Below are 22,500 nucleotides of genomic sequence, written 5' to 3'. Positions count from 1 at the left end.
ATGATCAGAAACTACGGTTAACTAGTACCTCATGAATAAGCTTAATATTTTATTTTTCAAAGGCCCCACTTTGTGTTGTTTTTAAGTAGATAATCACACATTTCCTTTTTTTTTTCTGCTTCAGTTATACCTTTAAAGAATTATTTGGGAAAACCCCACTAATAATATTTTTGTATTTGCTTCTGAAAATGCCAAACTCTTTTGTGATTTTTCTAATGGGCCCTGAATTCTGTGTTGCATTTTGAAGATTGTTTATTTGATGAGCTCAGCAGAACACCTAGTACATAGTAGGCATTCAATGATGGTTACTGAATGAGATTAACAGCTATTTAATGATTACTGCTGTGTACCACCACTGCTTGGTATTCTGGCCAGTTCTATGTTCATGTAGTTTTAAATTTTGTGGTACATTATTTATGCATAATGAAAGCTGCCCAAGACTTGTATCGTAATATCCCATTTATGAACATGAAGGAAACTCTTTCTCAATGTATTTGGTATTTGTCTGTGTGTGTGTTTAACTGTACCCTGACCTGGTTCCTTCTGTCTTTGCCTTTGTCTCTTTCTCTCTTTCTCAAGTCTCAGTGACATTTTGCACCAGTTATTTATGGTTCTGGTAATTCAAGACAATCAGTGAAGTATGTAGGCTGGTCCTTAAATAAAGTTGGTCCTGATAATTTTGCCTCTTGATTACTCTCTCTCCCTTTATGACCTCAAGTACATAGAATTTGTTTACTTATAGCAGATATTCATTATTGATCAATATTAACCCCTTTATTTTAGTTTATGACTTTTCTTTCATCATGCCTGCTTTCTTCTTTCTTCATTGAATATGTATGTAAAGTATTTAATATATGTTCCTACAATTTGTGCTCCATCAGCTTATTTACATATATGTATATCCTTGAAAAAAGAAGGCTTGCTATTTTTTTGAGACAGAGTCTTGCTCTGTCGTCAGGCTGGAGTGCAGTGGTGCAATCGCAGCTCACTGCAGCCTCTGCCTCCTGGGTTCAAGCAATTCTCTTGCCTCAACCTCCTGAGTAGCTGGGACTTCAGGACCGTGCCACCATGCCCAGCTAATTTTTGTATTTTTAGTAGAGATGGGGTTTCACCATGTTGGCCAGGATGGTCTTGATCTCTTGACCTCGTGATCCACCCGCCTTGGCTTCCCAAAGTGCTGGTATTACAGGCATGAGCCACCACGCCCGGCAAAAGATGGCTTTAAAAAAAATTATTTGTTTTGAGATGGAGTCTTGCTTGGTCACCCAGGCTGCTGGAGTGCAGTGGCACAATCTTAGCTCACTGTAACCTCTGCCTCCCTGGTTGAAGCGATTCTTCTGCCTCAGCCTCCCGATAAGCTGAAACTACAGGTACCTGTCACCACTCCGGGCTAATTTTGTTTTTGTTTTGTTTTGCTATTTTTAATAGAGGCTGAGTTTCACATTGTTGGCCACGCTGGTCTTAAACTCCTGACCTTAGGTAATCTACCCGCCTCAGCCCCGCAAAGTACGGGGATTACAGTTGTGAGCCACCACACCTGCCCTGTTTTGTTTCATTATATATTTTTAACAAATACTTACATAGCATTTTCACATCCCCAGACAGAGTTTTAAACTTTTAGCAGCATTAGTTTATTGAATCCTCACAGCAAACCCTGTGAGGCAAGTACTCCTATCCCTCTTGGCACAGAAAGATTAAGTAATTTGCCCAAGGGCACGTAACTCATAAGTATAGAGCCAGGATTTCAACTGAGGCTGTCTGGTTCTGGAGTTCACACCTCTCTGACCAGTATAAGAAGCTTCCTCTCCATGAATGCTGAAGTATTGTGCTGTAAATCCTGCTTGGTTCTTTCTTCCTTTTCTATATGTCATATGTACATCAAATTCACAATCTTTATTTGCTACTGGATATTCAGTTTTAAACATATACCACATTTTCAACTTGTTATAATATATAATAAGATGACATTTTAAATGTATAGTTTAGTGAGTTTTGTCAAATTGATACATTTTTGTAACCATCATCACAGTCAATATATAGAACATTCCCTTCACCCCAAGATATGAGGGAGTACCCTGATACCCTTTCCCAGTAAATCCTGCTTCTGGCTGCGTGAAATCACTGATCTTTCTGTCACAGTGGATTCGTTTTTCCTAAACTAGTCTTGTATAAATGGACTTACACAGTATATACTTTTTGAGTCTGGTTTCTTTGGTTCAGTTTGTTTTTGAGACTCATTTATGCTGTTGTTTGAATGACTAGTTCATTTCTTCCTGTTTTTATGCAATTTTTCATTTGGGAATATACCACAGTTTGTTTACCGTATCGCCTGTTTGTGGATATTTTGGTTGTTTCCAGTTTTTGACTAGTATGATTAAAGCTGGTATATACATTTATGCACAAGTCGTTGTGTTGTCCTGTTTTGCTTTCTCTTGGGTAAATATGTAGGAATGGAATTCCTGGGTCTTATGATAAGTATGTGATAACTTTATTTTTAAAACTGCCAAAATGTTTTACAAAGTGAGTTTGAGTTGTTTATATTTTTGACAACACTTGGAATATTGTCAGTCTTTTATTTTTAAGTTGTTTATTGTGAAATAGAGTCATAGTTGCAGAAATAATGCCAAGAGGTCCTATGTTTCCTTCATCCAGTTTTCCCCAGTGATAATATCTTGTGTAATTTTACAACTGTATCAAAATTAGGGAAGTGATGTTGGTAAAATCCACAGACCTTATTCAGATTTCACTAGTTTTATATCTGTTCATTTCAGTGTGTATGTATATATAGTCCTATGAAATTTGTCACATTTGTCGGTTCATGTACGCACCACCATAGTCAAGATGCAGAACTTTCTCATTATCCCAAAGATTCCTCATGCTAGCTGTTTATATTCTTACTCATTCCTCTTGGCCCCTTTTTCTCCATTTCCTCTCCACTTTCGTGAGCCTTCGGCAACCACGAATCTGTTCTTCTTCTCTATAATTTTGCCATTTAGAGAATATTATATAATTGAAATCATATAGACTATGACCTTTTGAAGTTGGCTTTTTCACTCATTGTAATGCCTTTGATATCCATCCAAGGTGTTGTGTTACATGTATTGATGATTCTGGTTTTTTCCATTTCATTGCTGAGTAGTATGGATATAGCACAGTTTGTTTTACTATTCAGCTAGTAAAAGATGTTTGGATTGTTTTTAACATTTGATTATTACTAAAAAGTCGGTTATGAATATCTGTGGGCATGCTTTTTTGTGGAGAGTTCCCATTTCTCTGGGATAAATGTTTAGTACTCTGAGTGCTGAGTGTATACGAAGTGTACATTAAGTTTTGTTTTCTATTTTTTAAAAGAAAATGTCAAACTATTCTCCAGAGTGGCTGTACCATTTTAAATTCCTACCAGCAAATGTATGATCTATATAATTTCTTCATATCCTTACCAGAATTTGAGATTACCCTTTTTAAAAAGCTAGTCTAACAGTTGTGTTGTAAAAATATCTCATTTTAGTTTTAATTTACATTTCCTAATTCCCTAATGATGTTGAACATCTTTGCGTGTGCTTATTTGTTATTTTATAACTTCTCTGGTGAAATGTCTGTGTCTAGTTTTATCAATTTTTAATTTTAGTCTTTTTAATTTCATGTATTGTTATTTCACTGTGGTTTCAGTTTTTGATTTTCAGATGATTTAGGATGTGAGCATCTTCTCAAATGCTTATTGATCATCTTCTTTTGTGAAGTATCTGTTGAGATTTTTTGACCCATTTTAATGATGGTTTATTGGTCTTATTAAGTTATGAGTTTTTTACATCTCTATATTAGTCCTTTGTCAGATATGTGTATTGCATGTATTTTCTCCTATTGTATAGATGGCCTTCTCATTTTTGAATGATGTATTTGTAAGAATAGAAGCTTTTCATTTTTATGAATTTCAGTATAGCAGTTTGTTTCTTTCATTGTTAGTGTTTTTTTAAAAACACATTATTTCTAATAAATCCTTTCCTACACAGAGTTCATAAAAATTTTCTTCTGTATGTTCTAAAAGTTTATAGTTGTAGGTTTTATATTTGGGTCTAAAATCCATTTACAGTTAATTTTTGTTCATATGCTACATTTTTATTATCCAACCTCCTAGTCATTGTTAGTTTGGTTTCATACCATAAATCAAAGTGACAAAATGGCATTATACATACCTCCATACAAATATGTGGAAAGTTTCTCTAGCTGAGAGTTGATATATGTATAAATTTCACTTGTGTATGTACAGTGCTATCCACAATGGTTGTACTCGTTTATACTCCTGCCAGCATGGCAGGAGCGTTTTGTTGGCTGTTTTGACTTCTTATGAAGAATTGCATAATAAGATTTTTTCTTCTTTTTTACCACTTCCAAACTCATATTTCATATGTACTGTTTGCTGCATGCTTTTCTGTGACAGTCTTGTGACTGTTTTCCAGTTTACTTATTCTAATCTTCTGTGGAAGGGGAATCCTATACTCTTAACCTGTTCAACTTGTGTCTAAACTGTAAGTATATAGTCTATGTTTCAAGGCCTTAGGACCATACTAGAATTTCAGTACTTAAGCTTAGTCATATGTGTTTTGCCAACTTACCCCTCTTTTATTTTCTTTTTGGTTCTTATCTGTGGTCCTTGTTTATAATGATACTGCGTTAGTGACCTGAGGTAGTATATTAATACATAAAATTAAGTGCCAAGTTGTGTGAAGATAATTTTCTAATATCGTTATGAATACTGTGTAATTTTAGGTGAATATATATACGAGAGATCGTGAAGTGAGTAATAACTTTAGTACCTTGTTACAGATCACACCTTGAAAGTCTCCTGTCAAGTAAAGGACAAAACCATCATGTTACAAATATGCTGCAAAATGTGGTATGAAACACATATTACCAGCAAATCTTGTATTGAACAGATGTTTCAAGTCCTAAGGGCTGCAGTTAAATTTACATAATGATTTCATAGGCTAAAATATTAGTTATCTTCTCACTTATTGAAAAGTCCATTTATTGCTACATAACACTTATCTGGGGTAAGAAATACCCTTACTAATCTTCACTCTGAAATACTGAGAAAATTACATGTGAAAATAAAATACTTCTTTTTTTAGTTTTTGCTAAGTCTTTTGAAAATTAATATTAGTTATGAATTATATTTATAGAAAGTGCCACTTGAATTAAATGGTGCTTGCATCTGGTGAGCATTATTTCACAGTATCAGCAATTTAGTTTGAGTCTGTTCTTGCCAGTTTTAGTATCAACACTGGAAAACACTAGGAAATCATTGTGAACCATTGACAAGGTCCTAATGGTTTCTTTGCCATGGTTGCTCAAGATGTGTAATCTTTTCTTCTTGTTTCTCTGATAGATTTGTGATTAAATTATGTAAACATCTAAAACACGGAAAAGAAGTAGAGCATAAAAATACTCATCATCAGTGGTCATTAGAGAAATGCAAATCAAAACCACATTGAGATACCATCTCACTCCAGTTAGAATGGTGATCATTAAAAAGTCTGGAGACAATAGATGCTGAGGAGGATGTGGAAAAATAGGAACACTTTTACACTGTGGGTGGGAGTGTAAATTAGTTCAACCATTGTGGAAGACAGTGTGGCGATTCCTCAAGGACCTAGAAATAGAAATACCATTTGACCCAGCAATTCCATTACTGGGTATATACCCAAAGAAGTATAAATTGTTCTGTTGTAAAGACACATGCACATGTATTTTCATTGTGGCACTGTTTACGATAGCAAAGACCTGGAACCAACCCAAATGTCCACCATCAATAGACTGGATAAAGAAAATGTGGCACATATACACCATGGAATACTACACAGCCACAAAAATGATGAGTTTGGGTCTTTGATAGGGACATGGATGAATCTAGAAACCATCATTCTCAGCAAACTGACACAAGAACAGGAAACCAAACGCTGTGTATGTTATCACTCATAGGTGGGTGTTGAACAATTAGAACAGGTGGACACAGGGAGGGGAACATCACACACTGCGGTCAGTGGCGGGTGGCTAGAGGAGGGACTGTGTGGGTGGGGAGGGTGAGGAGGGATAATGAGAGGAGAAATACCAGATATAGGTGATGGGGGGGATGAAGATAGCAAACCACCTTGCCATGTATGTACCTATGCAACAATCCTGCATGATCTGCACATGTACCCCAGAAACTAAAGTACAACTAAAAAAATTAAAAAATTAAAGATATAAGTGTTTTATGTGTAGCTTTATCTGTAAATGAAAACTACTTTGTTTTTTTAAAAAAACTTCTATTGAACAAACACTTTTCTCTTCATGTTTACTTGGTAAGTTTTGGTTCATTTCTACAGCCATATACTGCTCATTCTGGTTTTTCTTGGAACAGTTTAGGTTTATGTCCATCTTCCAGGTGTAATTACTGAGAGCAATCTGTCTAACTCAAAGTAAAATACGCCTTATAATACATCTCTCAAATCAATATACTTTTGTTAGCCCTTGGATCTTGTTCTGATTTTGCCACCAACTAGTCTTGTGAATATGGGTAGAGAAAATCACCCAAACTTTAAGTTTCTTCATCTGTAAAGTGAAATAGTAAGGCTAAATGATCTCTGAATATTCTTGAATGCTTTTAAGTTTAAAGTTTCTTTGTTATTTAGTTGCTTCAAATATAGCAGTGATTTAGAGCAGTGACTTTCAAAGTAGTTTATTCTATTTTACTATTTCGGATCTTTCTCCATTCTATCCTATTATATCCTATTAAAATAAATGTTGGTGATGACCTACTAACTTGATTGCATGATCAGAATACAGTGGGGTTGAAATCTGTATCTTGATTTAGTTATTCCTGAGTATCAGTCTTAGTTTCTTACCCGGAACAGTTATTTACCTTCTCTAAGCTTCAATTTCCCCGTTTACTTATGGTAAAGTATTGTGAGGATTAAATGAGATAAGCTATATAAAGTGCTTAGCAGAGAGCCTGGTGCATGGAAGAAATTGCATGTTAGCTGTCCTCTTATTTATTCACATTATAAATGTGACTTCCCTCTGCTAAGATTACATTACATAGAATCTAATACATGGAAGTTTTTTTTTTTTACCACATTGTTAAAAATATTTTAAAACTATAGCTAATAATATATCCTTGTCATTCAGCAATTGTGAAGCATATCCATAGGTGCTTTGTCAAACAGTAGTTGTGTTTTTATAGTAGTTTTGGGAAGAAGGTGACTCTTTGGTTTGCTAGCTGAGTTGACTCCCCACCAAGAGGTCAAATGTCAGGAAAGTCATTAAAGAAAATACAGTATTAATTTTCTGCTCTGTTCTACATAGGATTTTTGTCTTGTTTTTCATTTCAAATAATAAGTAGCTTCTTAATTTTGAAACGTATATGCCTTTTTAAAATGTTAGAATCAAAAATTGCCCTCACAAAAAGTGAAAAGGATTAATATTTTGATTATCTCTAAAGCAACAAACGATTATATTCTTTTCTAAAATAAAATGCTAAATTTATTCCTGATTAGTCTTTTGGTCTAATGCTCAGTCAGGAGTTTGTCTTCTAAGTTTATTTTGCTCATACCTGGTTATCATTCTCTGAGTTTCCCTGCACTTCTTAGTGCATTCTTATACACTATTGCTTATAGCTCATGTCCTTGCAGCTGCTCTGCCTGAAAAGGAGGATAGTAAGGTAGATGCTAAGATTAAGTCTTTTGACTTATTATTTTGACCAGCCTTTCATCCTTCACATTGAGTTTCATTCTGTAGAGGAATGAGCTCTCTTGGCCTTTACCAGTGTGCTGTGAAAGTAGTTCAAAGTGGTTATAATGGTTGTTCCATTAAGAAGAACCATTATTTTATGGTTGTTCCATAAAATAATGAATATATATGGTATTATGCAGAGCACATATCACCCTGCCATATTCTTTCCATTATTAACTCAATTCATTTTTCATGATAACCCTGGGAAGTGGGCATTATTATTCTCCAAAAGTGTTCAGTATTTGCCACAGTCCTGAAACTAGTAAATGGCAAAGTTGAAATTTAAACCCACCTGGCTCACTCTGGGAAGTTTGTGGGAGTGGATTCTGAATAATTCTCTCTAGATCACAGTCTTTAGCCTGGTGTTTTTCATTTTCATTAGTGACACATAATCTGTCAATTTCTGAACTGGGCTAGGATGCCAGTACTCTGGAAAACAAAAAGAGGATTACAATAAAATAAAATCACCACAGCTGGAAGAACTAGTAAATGTAAACTGAGTACATTTACATCTACTGAGTATGGCTTTGTAGAAACGTGTGCAGAGTAATTCACATAGGGAGGAAGAACAAACTGTACAAATGTAAGAGGATAATATTAAGAGGCTGCCAGGCAATTCCCTTTTTCTCCTGAAGCTCTGGTCATGATTTTGTTATGTAGAGTTTGGAGAGAATCCAGAGGAATCCAACAGAAATTATTAAAAGGTTTGAGAAATCTGCTATGTGACGAAAGTCTAAAGGATTGGGTTTATTTAGCCTGGAGAAGTGAAGTCTGAATAGGGACTTAATTACAGTCTTCAAGTTCAGTGAAATCATAGACGCAGAGGCCATGAGTGGTTCTCAGGAGAATTGTCTTTTGACAGACATTCTTGAATATGGTTGTTTTCTTGGTTTTCACTGTGTGTGAAAGGATATTATATGAGTGATGATGAGCAGCTGTTCTTTCTTCACTGCAGGGGGACAGGCAAGAAAGAGCTTAAATCACCACAGTAGTGATTTAGGTAGAACTTTTCAAATATGCTTGTGGAGATTTCCTTTAGTAAAGCCCTTTTTGTTTTAGTTTTATGTTCAATGGACAGATAATAATTGTATATATTTATGGATATGATATGTTTTGATACATGTTTACAATGTGGAATGATGAAATCTGTTAATTAACAAATCCATCCCCTAATATATTTGTCATTTTTTGTGGTGAAAACATTTAAAATCCACTCTTTTAGCAATTTTGAAATATGCAATGCATTATTATTTCTTACAGTCACCATCTCCAACAGATGACTAAGGCTTATTACCTCTAACAGAAATTTTGTACCTTTAATCAACATTTTTCTCATCCTTTTCCCCATCCATCCTCTTCCCCTGGCTCCTGATAACCATCGTTATATTTTATGTGTAGACTGACAGGTTTTGGTGGAATGGATTTTAAACTGAAGGAAGAAAAAAGGTACATTACTTTTTATACCTGGTTAAAGGTAAACATTTTTTTAAGGCTCTTTCATTCTAAGCTCTGTAAAAGTATGAGCATACCTGTCAAAAGATTGGATGATAGGCATTTTAAAGTTGCAATTAGGAGCCCCATTCTGTTTGGAAGAAGTCCTTAGGGACTCTCTCAGATGTTTGTGGGCCATCATTGCCTAGGAGGACCCTGCCCTTTGAAAAAGAAGACATTTAGATGATGGGAGCTGCTGCTGCAACCACTGGTCTGCTAAGGCTTCTTGGTGTTTCTTGCTGAACTTTCTTTTTCCCCACAAAGATCTTTACTGATTGAATCACTCCAAATTGCAAGATACTATCTTTGTCTTTCTATTGCCTTTTTTTATCTCGAAATGATATCCATTTCTTTAGCTCTTGGCCTCATTTGGATTTTAAGTCAGGGAGTGGTCTCTCATTAAAGTCACATAGGCATGAAATGCACATGAAGAGCTTCTATAGGATCTTTCTTCCCACAGATGTTTACAGAAATTCTACTAGGGGCCAGGCATTATTCTAGGTCTACTGGTATAAAGCAGACAAAAATCTCTGCTGCCTTGGAGCTTCCATTCTAGTTTGGAGGTGGATAGAAAATTATATAGTGTGTGTTTGCATGTGTGTGTGTATATATATATATATATATATATATATATATATAGTGAGAGAGAAAGAGGATTAGATAGTGATAAGGGCAATCAGAAAACATGAAGCACAAATAGGGTATTTATACAGGGTTAAAAGTTCAGTTTGCAGTAGATTTGTCGGAAAGGCCTCACATATCTATGTATCACATATTTCTGAGTTGCCTATTCTGGGCTTCTGCATCTCTTCTCCCTTTCTTGCCCGAAATAGGAACTGACAGCTTGGTATACACTAATTCTGCAAGGTTGCTGACCTCGGACACAAGTAGGGCCTGTAGGATTTAAATCATTTATTTTATTTTTTAAAAAGAAATCAATCATGCTTTAATATACACAGATCATATTTTAAAATTACCTCTGTAAGTATTTAAAACATTCCAACAAGTATACAGATATGACCAGAATTTACCAAGTATGTAAACAGTCTGTTTACCTTCTTCTTCTACATTTATAATATTTCTCCTAATTTTTCTTATTCCCCACATTATGTGTTGCACAGTGAGGGAGTTTTGCAAAGGTAGTAGGCAGAAGAGTATGAAAGGATTCAACAGCCCCACTCCCAGAAAACCCACTTAATGCACATGATCCCTAATGGTGGATCAATAGCATGACCTTTGTATTTGAAGAGAAATTTTTAGAAAACAAAATTAAGAATGATGTGGACTACGGCTGTGAGCATGGGAAGCAATTTAACTATGTCCTTGTTTTCTTTGTGCAGTAGCAGACTGGGAAGAAGACACTAAGAGAGAATATGTGGGTTTGAAATTTGCAGTAAGGGTGTGAGTGATTTCAATAGACTGAGACTCAATTCGAGGCTTTGCTTTTGTGGTGGGGGATATTAAGAGAGCTAATTTCACTAATAAGTTTTATGTGTTTTATGTTCGTTAATCAAATTCCAATTCAAATGGTCTTTAAATTTATATAAAACCTGGAGCTGTGTCAACATCAAAATTTCCATGAGGTCCCTTGAGCCCAGGAGGTGGAGCTGATATTGCTGCACTGCAATACAGCCTGGGTGACAGAGCTAGACTCCATCTCAAGAAACAAAACAAGAATAATAGGTATAAAGTTTTTTTCTGGAATTATGAAATAGCTTGAATCTCTTTCCTAAAATTTTCAGAGTTGGTCTTTTGATTTATATATGCTTTTGAATCTATGGAAAGAAATAACTTGAGATATTTGCCTATTATAATTTCAGCTCCAGGTACAATTCATCATGATTACCATTACTTTACTAATTAAGCACTAAATCCTACCCTAGCATTTAAGATCATTCAGAGTTTGCCACCAACTTGTCTTTCTGGTCTTTCTTTTATTAACAAATAACCTAAATCCACTCAAACAGGAATTTCTCTCATAGAATATGTTTTCCCTTTGACCACATCTTTATTCCTACTTATGGCTGCATATATACAATTGAATGTGATCTTTGCTGTCTTTGAAACTCTCATAGCATATTGTTTAACATATATCTTAGCGCCTTGGAAACAACAGTAAGAACCAAAACAAGCCAAAAAAATATGTAAGAAATCACAAGAGAATCTTCTTGTGACTTTTAGAAATGTAATGTGGGTAATTTTTGATGTTTACCTATTTAAGGCATTTGATTATTGAGCTTATGGAAACCCAGATTCTCTTTAATTGGAATTTGGACAGGTTACATTTTCCCAGATATACTGGAGCAAGATTAAATACTGCAAACTTTATAGACCCCAGTATTTCTTTCCATGGTCTAACTGTCCATCACACAGAAGTGAATCCAGGCAAGTTCTGTCTGTGAAACTGCTTGAGGGCCATTTCAAAGACTGTTTTGTTGGCTCTACATTTCTAGTTATCTGTAACTAGACTTATTACCTATACTTTTTTTTATGGAATAAATATTGATGCCCTCTAACTCTCCACCCAAATCAGAATGCATGGCAGTTTTTAAGTTCATGATGACTTTGAATAAAACTAGCAAGCAGACAGCCATTTTCATACTCAGTATCTTGGGAGAAATATTACCGATTTAATTTACATTTTTGTTTATTATTTTTTCTGGTGTGGAGTCTTGATTTTGTGAAACAAAAGACTCTAAGTTATATCAGTATCCGTGATATAAGTGCCATCCTTTGCCCTCCATTCGTGGTGCCTTTACTAAGTGGTTATAGTGTCTGATACTACAGTCAAAATCAGGGCCGGAAAATCTTTTCCTGATGGCTTAGTAAATACTTCTGAACAGGTAAAGCAGGAATATATATGTTTAGAGTTCCATTTTGTATCTTAATGGCTTAGCACACTTAAGGTAGCAGAATATATGCTCCTTCTTATTTTTCGTCCCATGCAGAGAAAAATAAGGTTGTTTCTTACATTGGTATCATTAATTTATTACCACAGACAGAACGGGGGTGGGCTTTAAAGAAAGTTGTTTCTGATATCTAATTATTGTCCATAAGAATGGTTTCATAGCACTTTCTCTAAAATAAATTGCAGAGATCCCCTAACATTTTATTGGTTTATAGTAACAACCCCATAGAGCAAGTCATTTCACTTATCTAGGGAGAATACATCTTGCAGCTAGTTTATCTTGAAACATTGCCTAATTTAAATTATACTAAGGATGTCTTATCAAATCTTTTCTTTTATAGCATAGTGATTAGGAATGTCTACCTTGAAAATTGTGCATCCCCAAATCATTCTGAGCAGGCGTCACATCTCTGGGATGTTAGTCACCCACTGACAGGTATGTTAAAGAGGATCATGACATTTTCTGAGAGGAATCATGGCCTTCCTTTGCTTAGGAATCAGGTAATCTTCACGTGCTGCTGTTATGTTTTCATGAAGTAATGCAAACCAGGTTGTTAATCTGCTAATTCTCAAAGTTCAGTACACCCTTAATTGACAACAGAGTATATTTATGTTTCTATTTTTTAACAGGGATCACAATCTCAAACTGTGTGCCACTTTGTCCTTATCAAAACTGTCTCTATGACAATATTTGCATAGTATTTCTGAGGAATATGTAGTCCACCTGTTCTGCTAGGGAGTAGACCCAAGCCAGACCATCAGTTTTGTGCCCTTGAGAATTGCTTTTACTGAGTGGTAGTGTGGTGTTGTCATTGACAGATTAAGGGTCATTAATAAGCTATCTCAGTTAAGTCATTATTGTGTTCATCATGATGGAATGGGTAAGAAAATGGTCCACATATCACACAATGTTTGTCTTATGAACAACCATAGGAGAAAGTTTTTAACTGTCCCAGTGTCAGGTAAAGCTGAACTTCTGAGCAACTGTTGCTGAGAATCTTCTAACTATTGGTTTTGATGCCAAGTGCATCCCTAACTTCTGTTAAATTTTTCGTGAACTATCTTGACTCCATCTTCTTCTCTTATTATTTTTTCTTTATGTGCGTCTTCTCAATAATTAGTATTTTTAGTGTTATACTGTATGTGCTTCTGTAAGCTATCAAAAATCCTTTTGGAATGCTATAGGTAATGAATGAAAACAACATAACCCACATATGTAAGCTTTGATTGAACCTTCTGCCTTGGTTTTGTATTATAGTGACTGGATTTCATACAATACCTCCCTACCAGATATAAGGACTTTCAGGATAATTGTGTCTCTTATTCTTTATTGTGTAGAAGTATTAAGCACAGTTCTTTTTATTTAATAGTATCCCTGTGAATATTTTTGCACTACATAAATATGCATTTATTGAATCTAGATACTATTGGGTAGACAAATATGAATAAAGTGTGGTCCCTGGCCTCAGGAAATTGATTTACAGTTGGAGAGACACAAGAAAGACTGTTAAGAGGTATCATATGATGTGGAAGTCTTGAGGAGGGAGAAATGAATTCTGATTGGTATGGGTCTGGAGGATTCTACCAAGGGAAGAGTGCTTTGGGGAAGTATATTCTTAGTATTGAAAACTGAATTGCATGAGCATTTATGTAATTCTTGTATGATTCTGAATTGCTGCTTTTCTCCCTTAAGTTTCAAGGATTCCCCTTTAAGCTACTGTTCTGAAATTTTGAGAATACGCCCTTAATGAGGTCCTGATTTTATAGACTTCAGTCCGCTCCAGTCCAAACTTGAAAACTTTAGTGATGCCTCTTCCCTTCATTTTCTGATCATTTTAAAGGCTTTTCTCTGTTCAGGTCTTTCCCAAGGAAACACTGCTAATTATTTTGTAAATGATGATTTCTGATTATTTTTGTTTTTGTTTTCCTCCTGTTTAGATGATCATATGATTTTGAGGTTGTTCATTAGGCTGTGACATTGTAGTAAAGACCCTCTGTAATTTGCATCCTCATGCCATTTCCAGCCTTGTGTTCCTTCATTTCCTCCTCATATACCACTCTGCTTCATGTCACAGGGTAAGCTATATCCTCTCTGCAAGGCCTTTGTTACGTGATGCTTTCTGTGCAAATTCCATTCCATCCTCCATAATCCTCTCATTCATCTGAGAAGCTCTTCCTTACCCCTCAGCACAGTCACTCCACCCTGTGGCTCATGGCTCTAGACAAACAGCCTCATTGGTCCTTGTTTCATTGATGGCAGATATTAATTTGCATTTCTCCCTTTTCATTAGATTTGAGTTCCTAGGTGGCCAGGACTGCATTTTGTTCTACTTTCTTCAGTACTTTGTATAGTGAGTGTGTTTTTCTGTATTTGCAACTTTTTGTCCAACCATAAAGATGTATAGTTTTGTAGCACACCAAAACCCCTTGAACTTTCGTCACTCACAGAGTAAGTACATTGTCATGGCTGAGCTAGAGATTTCACTCTGGATTTCTTTCCTCCATAGCAATACCTCATTCAGTTTCTTCTTGCTCTCAGTGACTGCGACCTTTCTTTTTTTATGAAATTTTTAAAGCCCTGGGCATATAGTCATTCTCATCTCTACTGATCTTTCTTCTTCACTCTTGCTGCCCTTAAGCAAAGTTATTGTTGGCACTACAGTTTTCCCAAGCATTTCTCCCCAAGCTCTTCTACTTCTAAGAATCATGAATTTCCCTTCAAATTTCCTTTTCATAAACTGTATGCTTTTTGGGGAGGGCTGGGAGGGCAATTTTTCAGTCCTACTCCCTCTGTCCAAATCTGGCTTCATTTGTTCAACTGCCACAATCAGTGGTTGTAGTAATGAAAAAGAGGATGTTAAGACTTCTTTCACTGACATTAAAGGCTGTGGAAACACAATTCAGCTACAGATTTTTCAGTTATATCGAATAGTCAGCAAGACTAACTGAATTCACAAAACAAAGGAAGAATTCCTCAGTATGGGTAGAATATCTCTAGAAGTTTTAAACTATTAGTGCAGTGAAAAAGTAACTTTTATTAGATGGCTGCAGTGTTCCCAGCATTATGCCCATAATTGTGGCAGAGCCGTAAGAAGTACAGGGTATCTTACCTGTCTTGAAAAACTTATGTTATAGACTGAGGAGAAAATGGTAATATACATGAGTACTGTGACATAGAGGATGATATAAAATGCAAATCTGATCATGCCCCTTATCTTTTACAACTTTAATGATCGTGTTCTGTTACCCAAAATAATGCCCAGGCTCCTAGGAGCGTTGTTCTTGGTCATTAACAATATGGCCCCAACCTCCTTTTCCAGCTCTTTTTCCTCCATTGACATTCTCCAACAACATACCCTATACGCTAGCCACTCCGAACTGCTCATTATTTTAGAATCTATCATTCACTTCAACACCTCCCTGCTTTGGGAAGCTGTTTCTGTTTTTCATTTTGTTTCTCCCTGTGTTTGCCACATAAATTTATATTCATCTTTCAAGACCTGCCTGAATGTGACTTCCTGTGTTCTGCAGTTTTCTTCTTTCTTGTATTTTCCTAGGTAGAATTAATGTTACCTCTATATTCTCTTTTAGCTCCTTGCTAGCTCACATTCTTGCATTTACCACAATGTTCTGTAATTGTTTTTTTCTGATTTCCCTTTTGACTTCTTCTTTGACCCATTGGTTACTTAGGAGTGGGTTAATTTCTACCCATTTATGATTTTTTCAAATTTTCCTGTTATTGATGTTTAGTGTTATTCTGTTTTGATCAGAGAGCATATATTGTATTATTTCTACCATTTTAATTCATTGACTTTTTTTTATGGCCTAGTATATGGTCTGTCCTAGAGAATGCTCCACATGTGCTTGAAAAGAAGGTATATTCAGTTGTTGTGGTTGGAGTATTCTATTGACGTCTGTTAGATTAGCTGTTTATAGTGTTGTTCAAGTCTCCTATTCCCTCGCTGATCTTCTGTCTAATTCTATGCAATATGGAAAGTGAGTTATTGGCCAGGCCATGGTGTCTCATGCTTGTAATCCCAGCACTTTGGGAGGCTGAGTGGGGTGGATCACTTTAGCCCAGGAACTTAAAACCAGTCTGGCCAACAAGGCGAAACCCAGTCTGTATAAAAAACACAAAAATTAGCCTGGCATTGTGGCTCATGCCTGTAGTCCCAGCTATGTGGGAGGTTGAAGTGGGAAGATTTTCTGAGCCTGGGAGTTTGAGGCTACAGTGAGCTGAGCTGAGATCACTGCTCTGTAGCCTGGGTGAAAGAGAGAGATCCTGTCTCGAAAAAAAAAAAAAAAGAAAAAAGACTTACATTTCCAGCTATTATTGTTGATTCATCTGTTTCTCCCTTCATTTCTGTCAGTTTTTGTTTCAGGTATTTCAGTGTATCATTATTGGCTGTGTATATGTTTATCATTTCTATAACTTCCTGATTGATTGCCCCTTCTATCATTATAAATTGGTGCTCTTTATTTCTGAACTAGGAGTAGGGAGTGAGGGAGCAGTCTGGGTTCAAATACCATAGACTCTTGCCTTTCTTACTGAATTTCCATTTTTTTTAAGAACAAGTAATTCTTCATTTGCTGTTTGCTCTGATCATTTGCCTTATTATTATTATTATTATTATTATTATTGTTTTTACCAGTTTCGCTGGAGACCAGAGCAGTGAAGATCCTCATATTGCCATGCCAAAAGTTGATCTGTCATGCTTTTTTCTATAATTTTTTTGTATGTGTGTGTGCTGCTTTTTTATCAGAGCCAATTAGTCCTATAAGCTTTATGAGGCTATGTTTTATTCATGTGTATTTGTCCACTACCTAGCACATGCTTGAAATATTGAAGGTCAGCAATTCTCAATTATTTTCTTTTTTGGACACAGTTTTGAATCTGTCATGAAAAGACAGTAAAATTTTTCATGGTAGTTTTAATGCATTTTAGAAAACAAAATAAATAACTTAGCAACAGTCTGGAATATGTATTGCTGTAGCTTAACAACATTTCATGGTTTCTATGAAAACAACCTTAGTTGTCCTACCATTCCTGTGGTCTCTTTCCAGTACCCTGTCACTTTTAGAGAAGAGCTGTTTACTGCTCTGACTGATCTGTCTCCTAACTGTATGAAATCAAATTTGTTTGTTTTGGTACCACTTGACGTCATTTCCTTTCCTTGACTTATAGCAGAGTACTCCCATTTATATAATACTGGTGTGCAGTATGTTTGTACATTTCTCTGATAAACATGGATATAATAATATGTCTGCTTATTTTTGACAAAAATTACTAGTTATTTTTTGGGTCAGCTTGGGTGGTGGCACCTCTGTGAAGTTTGCCTCCCAAGTGTTTCTGTTGGGTACTTAGTGCTTGATCACTGTTGGATAAAATAAAGCTTAAAATATGAAGTATAGACTTCAAATGCTTTGGAAGTCTTCTATGTAACCTAAGCAGTGAGGTTTGCGACTGTTTCTTGACTTGCTACATTTTTTAGTCTCTGTATCCTGTGTATTTAAGAGGTTATTAAATTTTATTGCCTTTATCTTCTACAAGTTTCTGCATTTTACTGTTTTCTTTGTTGTTCCTACTCATTCAGTTGTCAGCCAAGCCTTTAAACACTTATTACTAAGTTTTTAGTAAGAGCTGCCTAATTTGTCTGTTTCTTTAGTCTGCTTTGGGAAGTCGTCCTGCACTTTACTACCTAGACTGAGTTTCTCAGAATACCAATTCATCATGACATTTCCTTTTTTGCTTCCCACTGATGTTTTCTAAATGTTTGATGTGTACCAGCCCCTGTTTTAGAGAGAGTGGTTCAGTGGTGAACAAGCTGGACAAGGTTCCTGCCTCCTTGGGGTTTCTATTCTGTGTTGTGATAGGCAGTAAACATGTACATAAAGGGGATTTTCACACTGTGATAAGGGCTATGGTAGTAATAAATACAGTGATGGGATAATTTAAGAGAGCACCATAGGTAGGTGATGAATGAAGACCGCCCTGAGGAGATGTCATGTGAGCTGAGACCTGAAGGATGTGGATGCGCTAGCCATGCAGGAACTGGGAAAAGAAGACATCATGCAGAGGGAACACCAGATGTCAAGGCCCAGAAATAGGGAAGGGCTTGGCATGCTTGTAAAACAGAAAGGAGGCCATGACAGCTAAAGCATAACCAAGGATGAGAATAATGAGAAGATGTCGAATGAAAGCTAGATCATTTAGGGCCTTTCTAGAGTATGGCAAGGAGTTAATATATGTGATAAACTATGTGATATCAAGTCAGAGAAATCTTGTGCCTTAGTTTCCTCATCTGTAAAACTGAGACGATATTTGGAAAAAGGGTTTTTGTAATTAGGATCTCGAGATTGCATCCTTTAACTAGTAGAAGTAGCTCTTCATCCGCTGCCTCAGTCTTCACATGGTCTTGTCTTACGTCTTTGTTTGTTTCTCCTACTCTTCAATGGACTTGTCTTTGGATTAGGGCCCATCTTAATTCATAATACTCTCATGTCAACATCCTAAGTTAATTACAAAACCTCCTTTTCTGAATAAGGTCATATTTACAGTTTCTGGAAGTTGGCACATTGGCATATCATTTTGGAGATTCACCATTCAACCCATTCCAGTGAGCTTTCTGTATCTGGCTAAGACTACATTAGTTCCAACTTTGCTTTTATTCTGCTGTTTTATACATTTTACCCAATTTTGAAAGTCTGGCATACACCTTATCACTTCCATAAAATAGGCTCTGCTGTATAAGATTTGTTATCAGGAGATAACAATTAAAATCAAATATAATAATATTTTTGAATGTCTGTGATTATCAAAACTGCACAGAGGACTTGCTCTCAGTAGACTACTTAGCTCCATTGCTTTTTATGGATAATTCAGGTAGTTAAAATTATTTTCTTCATGTTTCATTTCTTAAAGATTAGGAAAAATATTTCATTCCCGTAGAAATTTGTTTTGATGACTTAGAAACCATTAAAGTGACTATTTCTAATTTGGTTAAGAAGAATAAGATATCTTAAAAGTTGGATTAGAGGTAGAGTTTTAAATCTAATTTCTGGGTACAAATTAGTTATAGATTTCAAGGAAATAGTTTTAATCACAAAACACTAGATCAATTGTGTATGTGAGGAAGGTAGCACAAGAACAATGCATATGAACTAGAAGATGATAAAGCATATTATTAATGAAAGACCATACTTTATTAGATTTTTCTTTCTCACCTTCAGGGCTTAAAGATTTAAAAGTCTTCAGTTGAAGTGTTGATACAAGTATGTATAAATCATGCCTTATTTCTGAGCTTCACACCTGAGGGGTACCACTGATGCGTCTGTGTATTTGTCTATAGAGAAACTGGAATGATGTTTAGTGAAGCATTGACAATGGCTACCTCTAAATAGTACCTTTTATTTTTAAAACTATCTGATCCAATTGAGTTTTTTGGCAATAAAATTGTGTCATTTTACAAAAGCATTTGTGTGGAGTGAGGAAGAGATGAAGAGTTTAAGAGTGGCGGGTGCCCCCAGGCTAGTTACCTCCAGCTGCATATACAAGCCATGTTTACTGATGTCTCATATAAAAAGTATAGTTTTCTCTATATAACATAGGGCAGAAAATGTTGAGAAGCACTGTATAATGTATATGTTAAAACTTTTCAAAGAAATTACCTATTTGTGTATTTCTTACATCCATGTGTTGTGTAGTGGTGAAGTCTGGGCTTTTAGTGTACCCATCACCTGTTGAATATAATACTCAACTGGTAGCTTTTCAGCCCTCACCACTCTCCCAGGCTCTCACCTTTCATAGTCTTCAGTGTCTTTTATTTCACGATCCAATTGTACTCATTGTTTAGCTCCCACTTATAAGTGAGAACATGTGGTATTTGACTTTCTCAGTTATTTCACTAAGGATAATGGCCTTCAGTTCCATCAATGTTTCTACAAAATAAATGATTTTATTTTTATTTTTTATGGCTGAGTAGCATAATGCAGTGTTATATATACCACATTTTCTTTATCCAATCTCCTGTTGATGGGCACTTAGGTTGACTCCATATCTTTGCTATTATAAGTAGTGCTGCAATAAACATACAATTTGCAGTTGCCATTTTTATATAATTATTTCTTTACCTTTGGCTAGACACCCAGTAGTGGGATTGCTGGATGGAATAGTAGTTTTATTTTTAGCGATCTCCATACATTTTTCATAAAGGTTGTACTGAAACTCTCACCAATAGTCTGCAAGCATTCTCTTTTCCTCTGCATCTTTGCTTTGTCAACATCTGTTATTTTTATATTTTTTTTTTTTAGTGAGAAAAGGTCTTTCTCTCTCAGGCTGGAGTGCAGTGGAATGATCTCAGGTCACTGCCATCTCTGTCTCCTGGGTTCAAGCAATTCTTGTGTCTCAGCCACCTGAATAGCTGGGATTACAGTATAGTTAGACTTTTTAATACTCATTCTGACTGGTATAAGATGGTATCTCAATGTGGGTTTATTTTGCATTTCTCTGATGATTAGTGATGTTGAGCATTTCTTTTCCTGTTTGTTGGCTGCTTGTATGTCTTTTGGAAAGTGTTCATTCCTTTGCTCACTTTTTAATGGGGTTATTTTTTTTTCTTACAGAGTTGAGGTTCTTGTAGATTCTGGATGTTAGCCATTTATTGAATGCATAGTTTGCAAATATTTTTTCCCATTCTATAGACTATCTGTTTACTCTGTTGGTTGCTTCTTTTGTTGTACAGAAGCTTCTTAGTTTAATTAAGTCCCATTTGTCTATTTTTGTTTTTGCTGCTTTTGCTTTTGGGGACTTGGTCATAAGGTATATGCCTAGGCCAATGTCTAGAAGAGTTTTTCTCAAGTTTTCTTCTAGGATTTTCGTAGTTTAAGGTCTTACATTTAGATGTGTAATCCACCTTAAGTTAATTTCTGTAGATGGTGAAAAGGGATATGGGTCCAGTCATTTTTCTGTATATGGTTGTCCATTTTTTTCAGCACCATTTATTAAATAAGGTGACATTTCCCCAGTGTATATCTTTGTTGACTTTGTTGAAGATCAGCTGGTTGTAGGTATGTGCCTTTATTACTGGTTACTCTATTCTGTTCTGTTCATCTAGGTATTTATTTTAATATCAGTCCCATACTCTGCTGCTTGCTATTGCCTTTTAATATAATTTGAAGTCAGGTAATGTGATGCCTCCAGCTTCTTTTTCCCCCTTAGGATCGATTTGGCTATTCAGGCTCTTTCTTTTGGTTCTGTATGAATATTAGGATTTTTTTTTCTAATTCTGTGAAAAATGACATTGGGAAAGCCCAGGATCAGATAGGATCACAGCTGAATTCTACCAAATAGACAAAGAAGAATTAATACCAATCCTCTTGAAACTGTTCCAGAACATTGAGGAGGAGGGAATTCTTTCTAATTTACTCTATGAAGCCAATATCAACCTCATACCAAAGCCAGATAAGGAGACAACAATAAAAGAAAAATACAGACTAAAATCTCTGATGACTATAGACACAAAATCCTCAACAAAATACTAGCAATTAGAACCCAACAGCACATCAAAGAGATAATACACCATGATCATGTGGGATTTATCTCAAGGATGCTTCAACATATGTAAATCAATAAACCTGATATATCACATATACAGAATTAATGACAAAAACAATATGATCATCTCAACATGCAAAAATTTTCTTCAATCAAATTCAGCATTTATTCATGATAAAAAATCCTTAAAAAACTAGGGCTTAGAAGGACATATCTCAACATAGTAAAGAAAATATACAACAAACCCACAGCCAACATCATACTTAATTGAGAAAAGTTTAGAATATTCCCTCTAATAACTAGGACAAGACAAGGATACCCACTGTGGTCACTCCTATGCAGCATATTACTGGAAGTCCTAGTCGGAATGATTAAGCAAGAGAGAAATAAGAGGCATTTACATTGGAAATAAGGAACTCAAACTATCGCTATTTACAGATGATATGATCTTATACCTAGAAAACCCTAATGACTCCACTGAAGAACTCTTAGATTTGGCCAATGAATTCAGTCAAGTTTCAGGATACAAAATTAACATATAGAAATCAGTAGCATTTCTTTATAGAAGTAACAATCTAGCTGAGGATTAAGTCAAGAAGGCAATCCCATTTACAATAACTATTAAAAATACAGCAAATCCCTCAGCAGAAACCCTATAAGCCAGAAGAGAGTGGGGGCCAATATTCAACATCCATAAAGAAAAGAACTTTCAACTCAGAAATTCATATCCAGCCAAACTAAGCTTCATAAGTGAAGCAAAAATAAAATTCTTTACGAA

The 22,500-nt window shown here is 35.6% G+C and overlaps 1 protein-coding gene across 23 annotated transcripts in view; it reads left to right on the top strand.

The window, feature by feature from the left end:
* Positions 1-22,500, top strand: part of IMMP2L (inner mitochondrial membrane peptidase subunit 2) — a 935,160-nt gene that overhangs the window by 274,799 nt on the left and 637,861 nt on the right. For 3 of the 23 annotated variants that reach the window (XR_013524087.1, XM_078343200.1, XM_078343201.1), the window contains exon 5: positions 12,511-12,605. The exons of 18 other annotated variants lie outside the window; for them this stretch is intronic. Coding sequence is in view for 4 of the 5 variants with exons in the window: in XM_078343200.1 (XP_078199326.1) it covers positions 12,511-12,605 (95 nt within the window). In the remaining variant the exon portion in view is untranslated. Of the gene's footprint in view, positions 1-12,510; positions 22,426-22,500 lie in introns of those variants that run through there. 2 more of the 23 variants (XM_078343195.1, XM_054237441.2) reach the window with 1 other exon arrangement.

Source organism: Callithrix jacchus, chromosome 11 (assembly GCF_049354715.1).
Source record: "Callithrix jacchus isolate 240 chromosome 11, calJac240_pri, whole genome shotgun sequence".
Taxonomy (NCBI): domain Eukaryota; kingdom Metazoa; phylum Chordata; class Mammalia; order Primates; family Cebidae; genus Callithrix; species Callithrix jacchus.
Note: the sequence above shows the minus strand (reverse complement) of the source record. Positions and strands in the feature narration are given on the sequence as shown.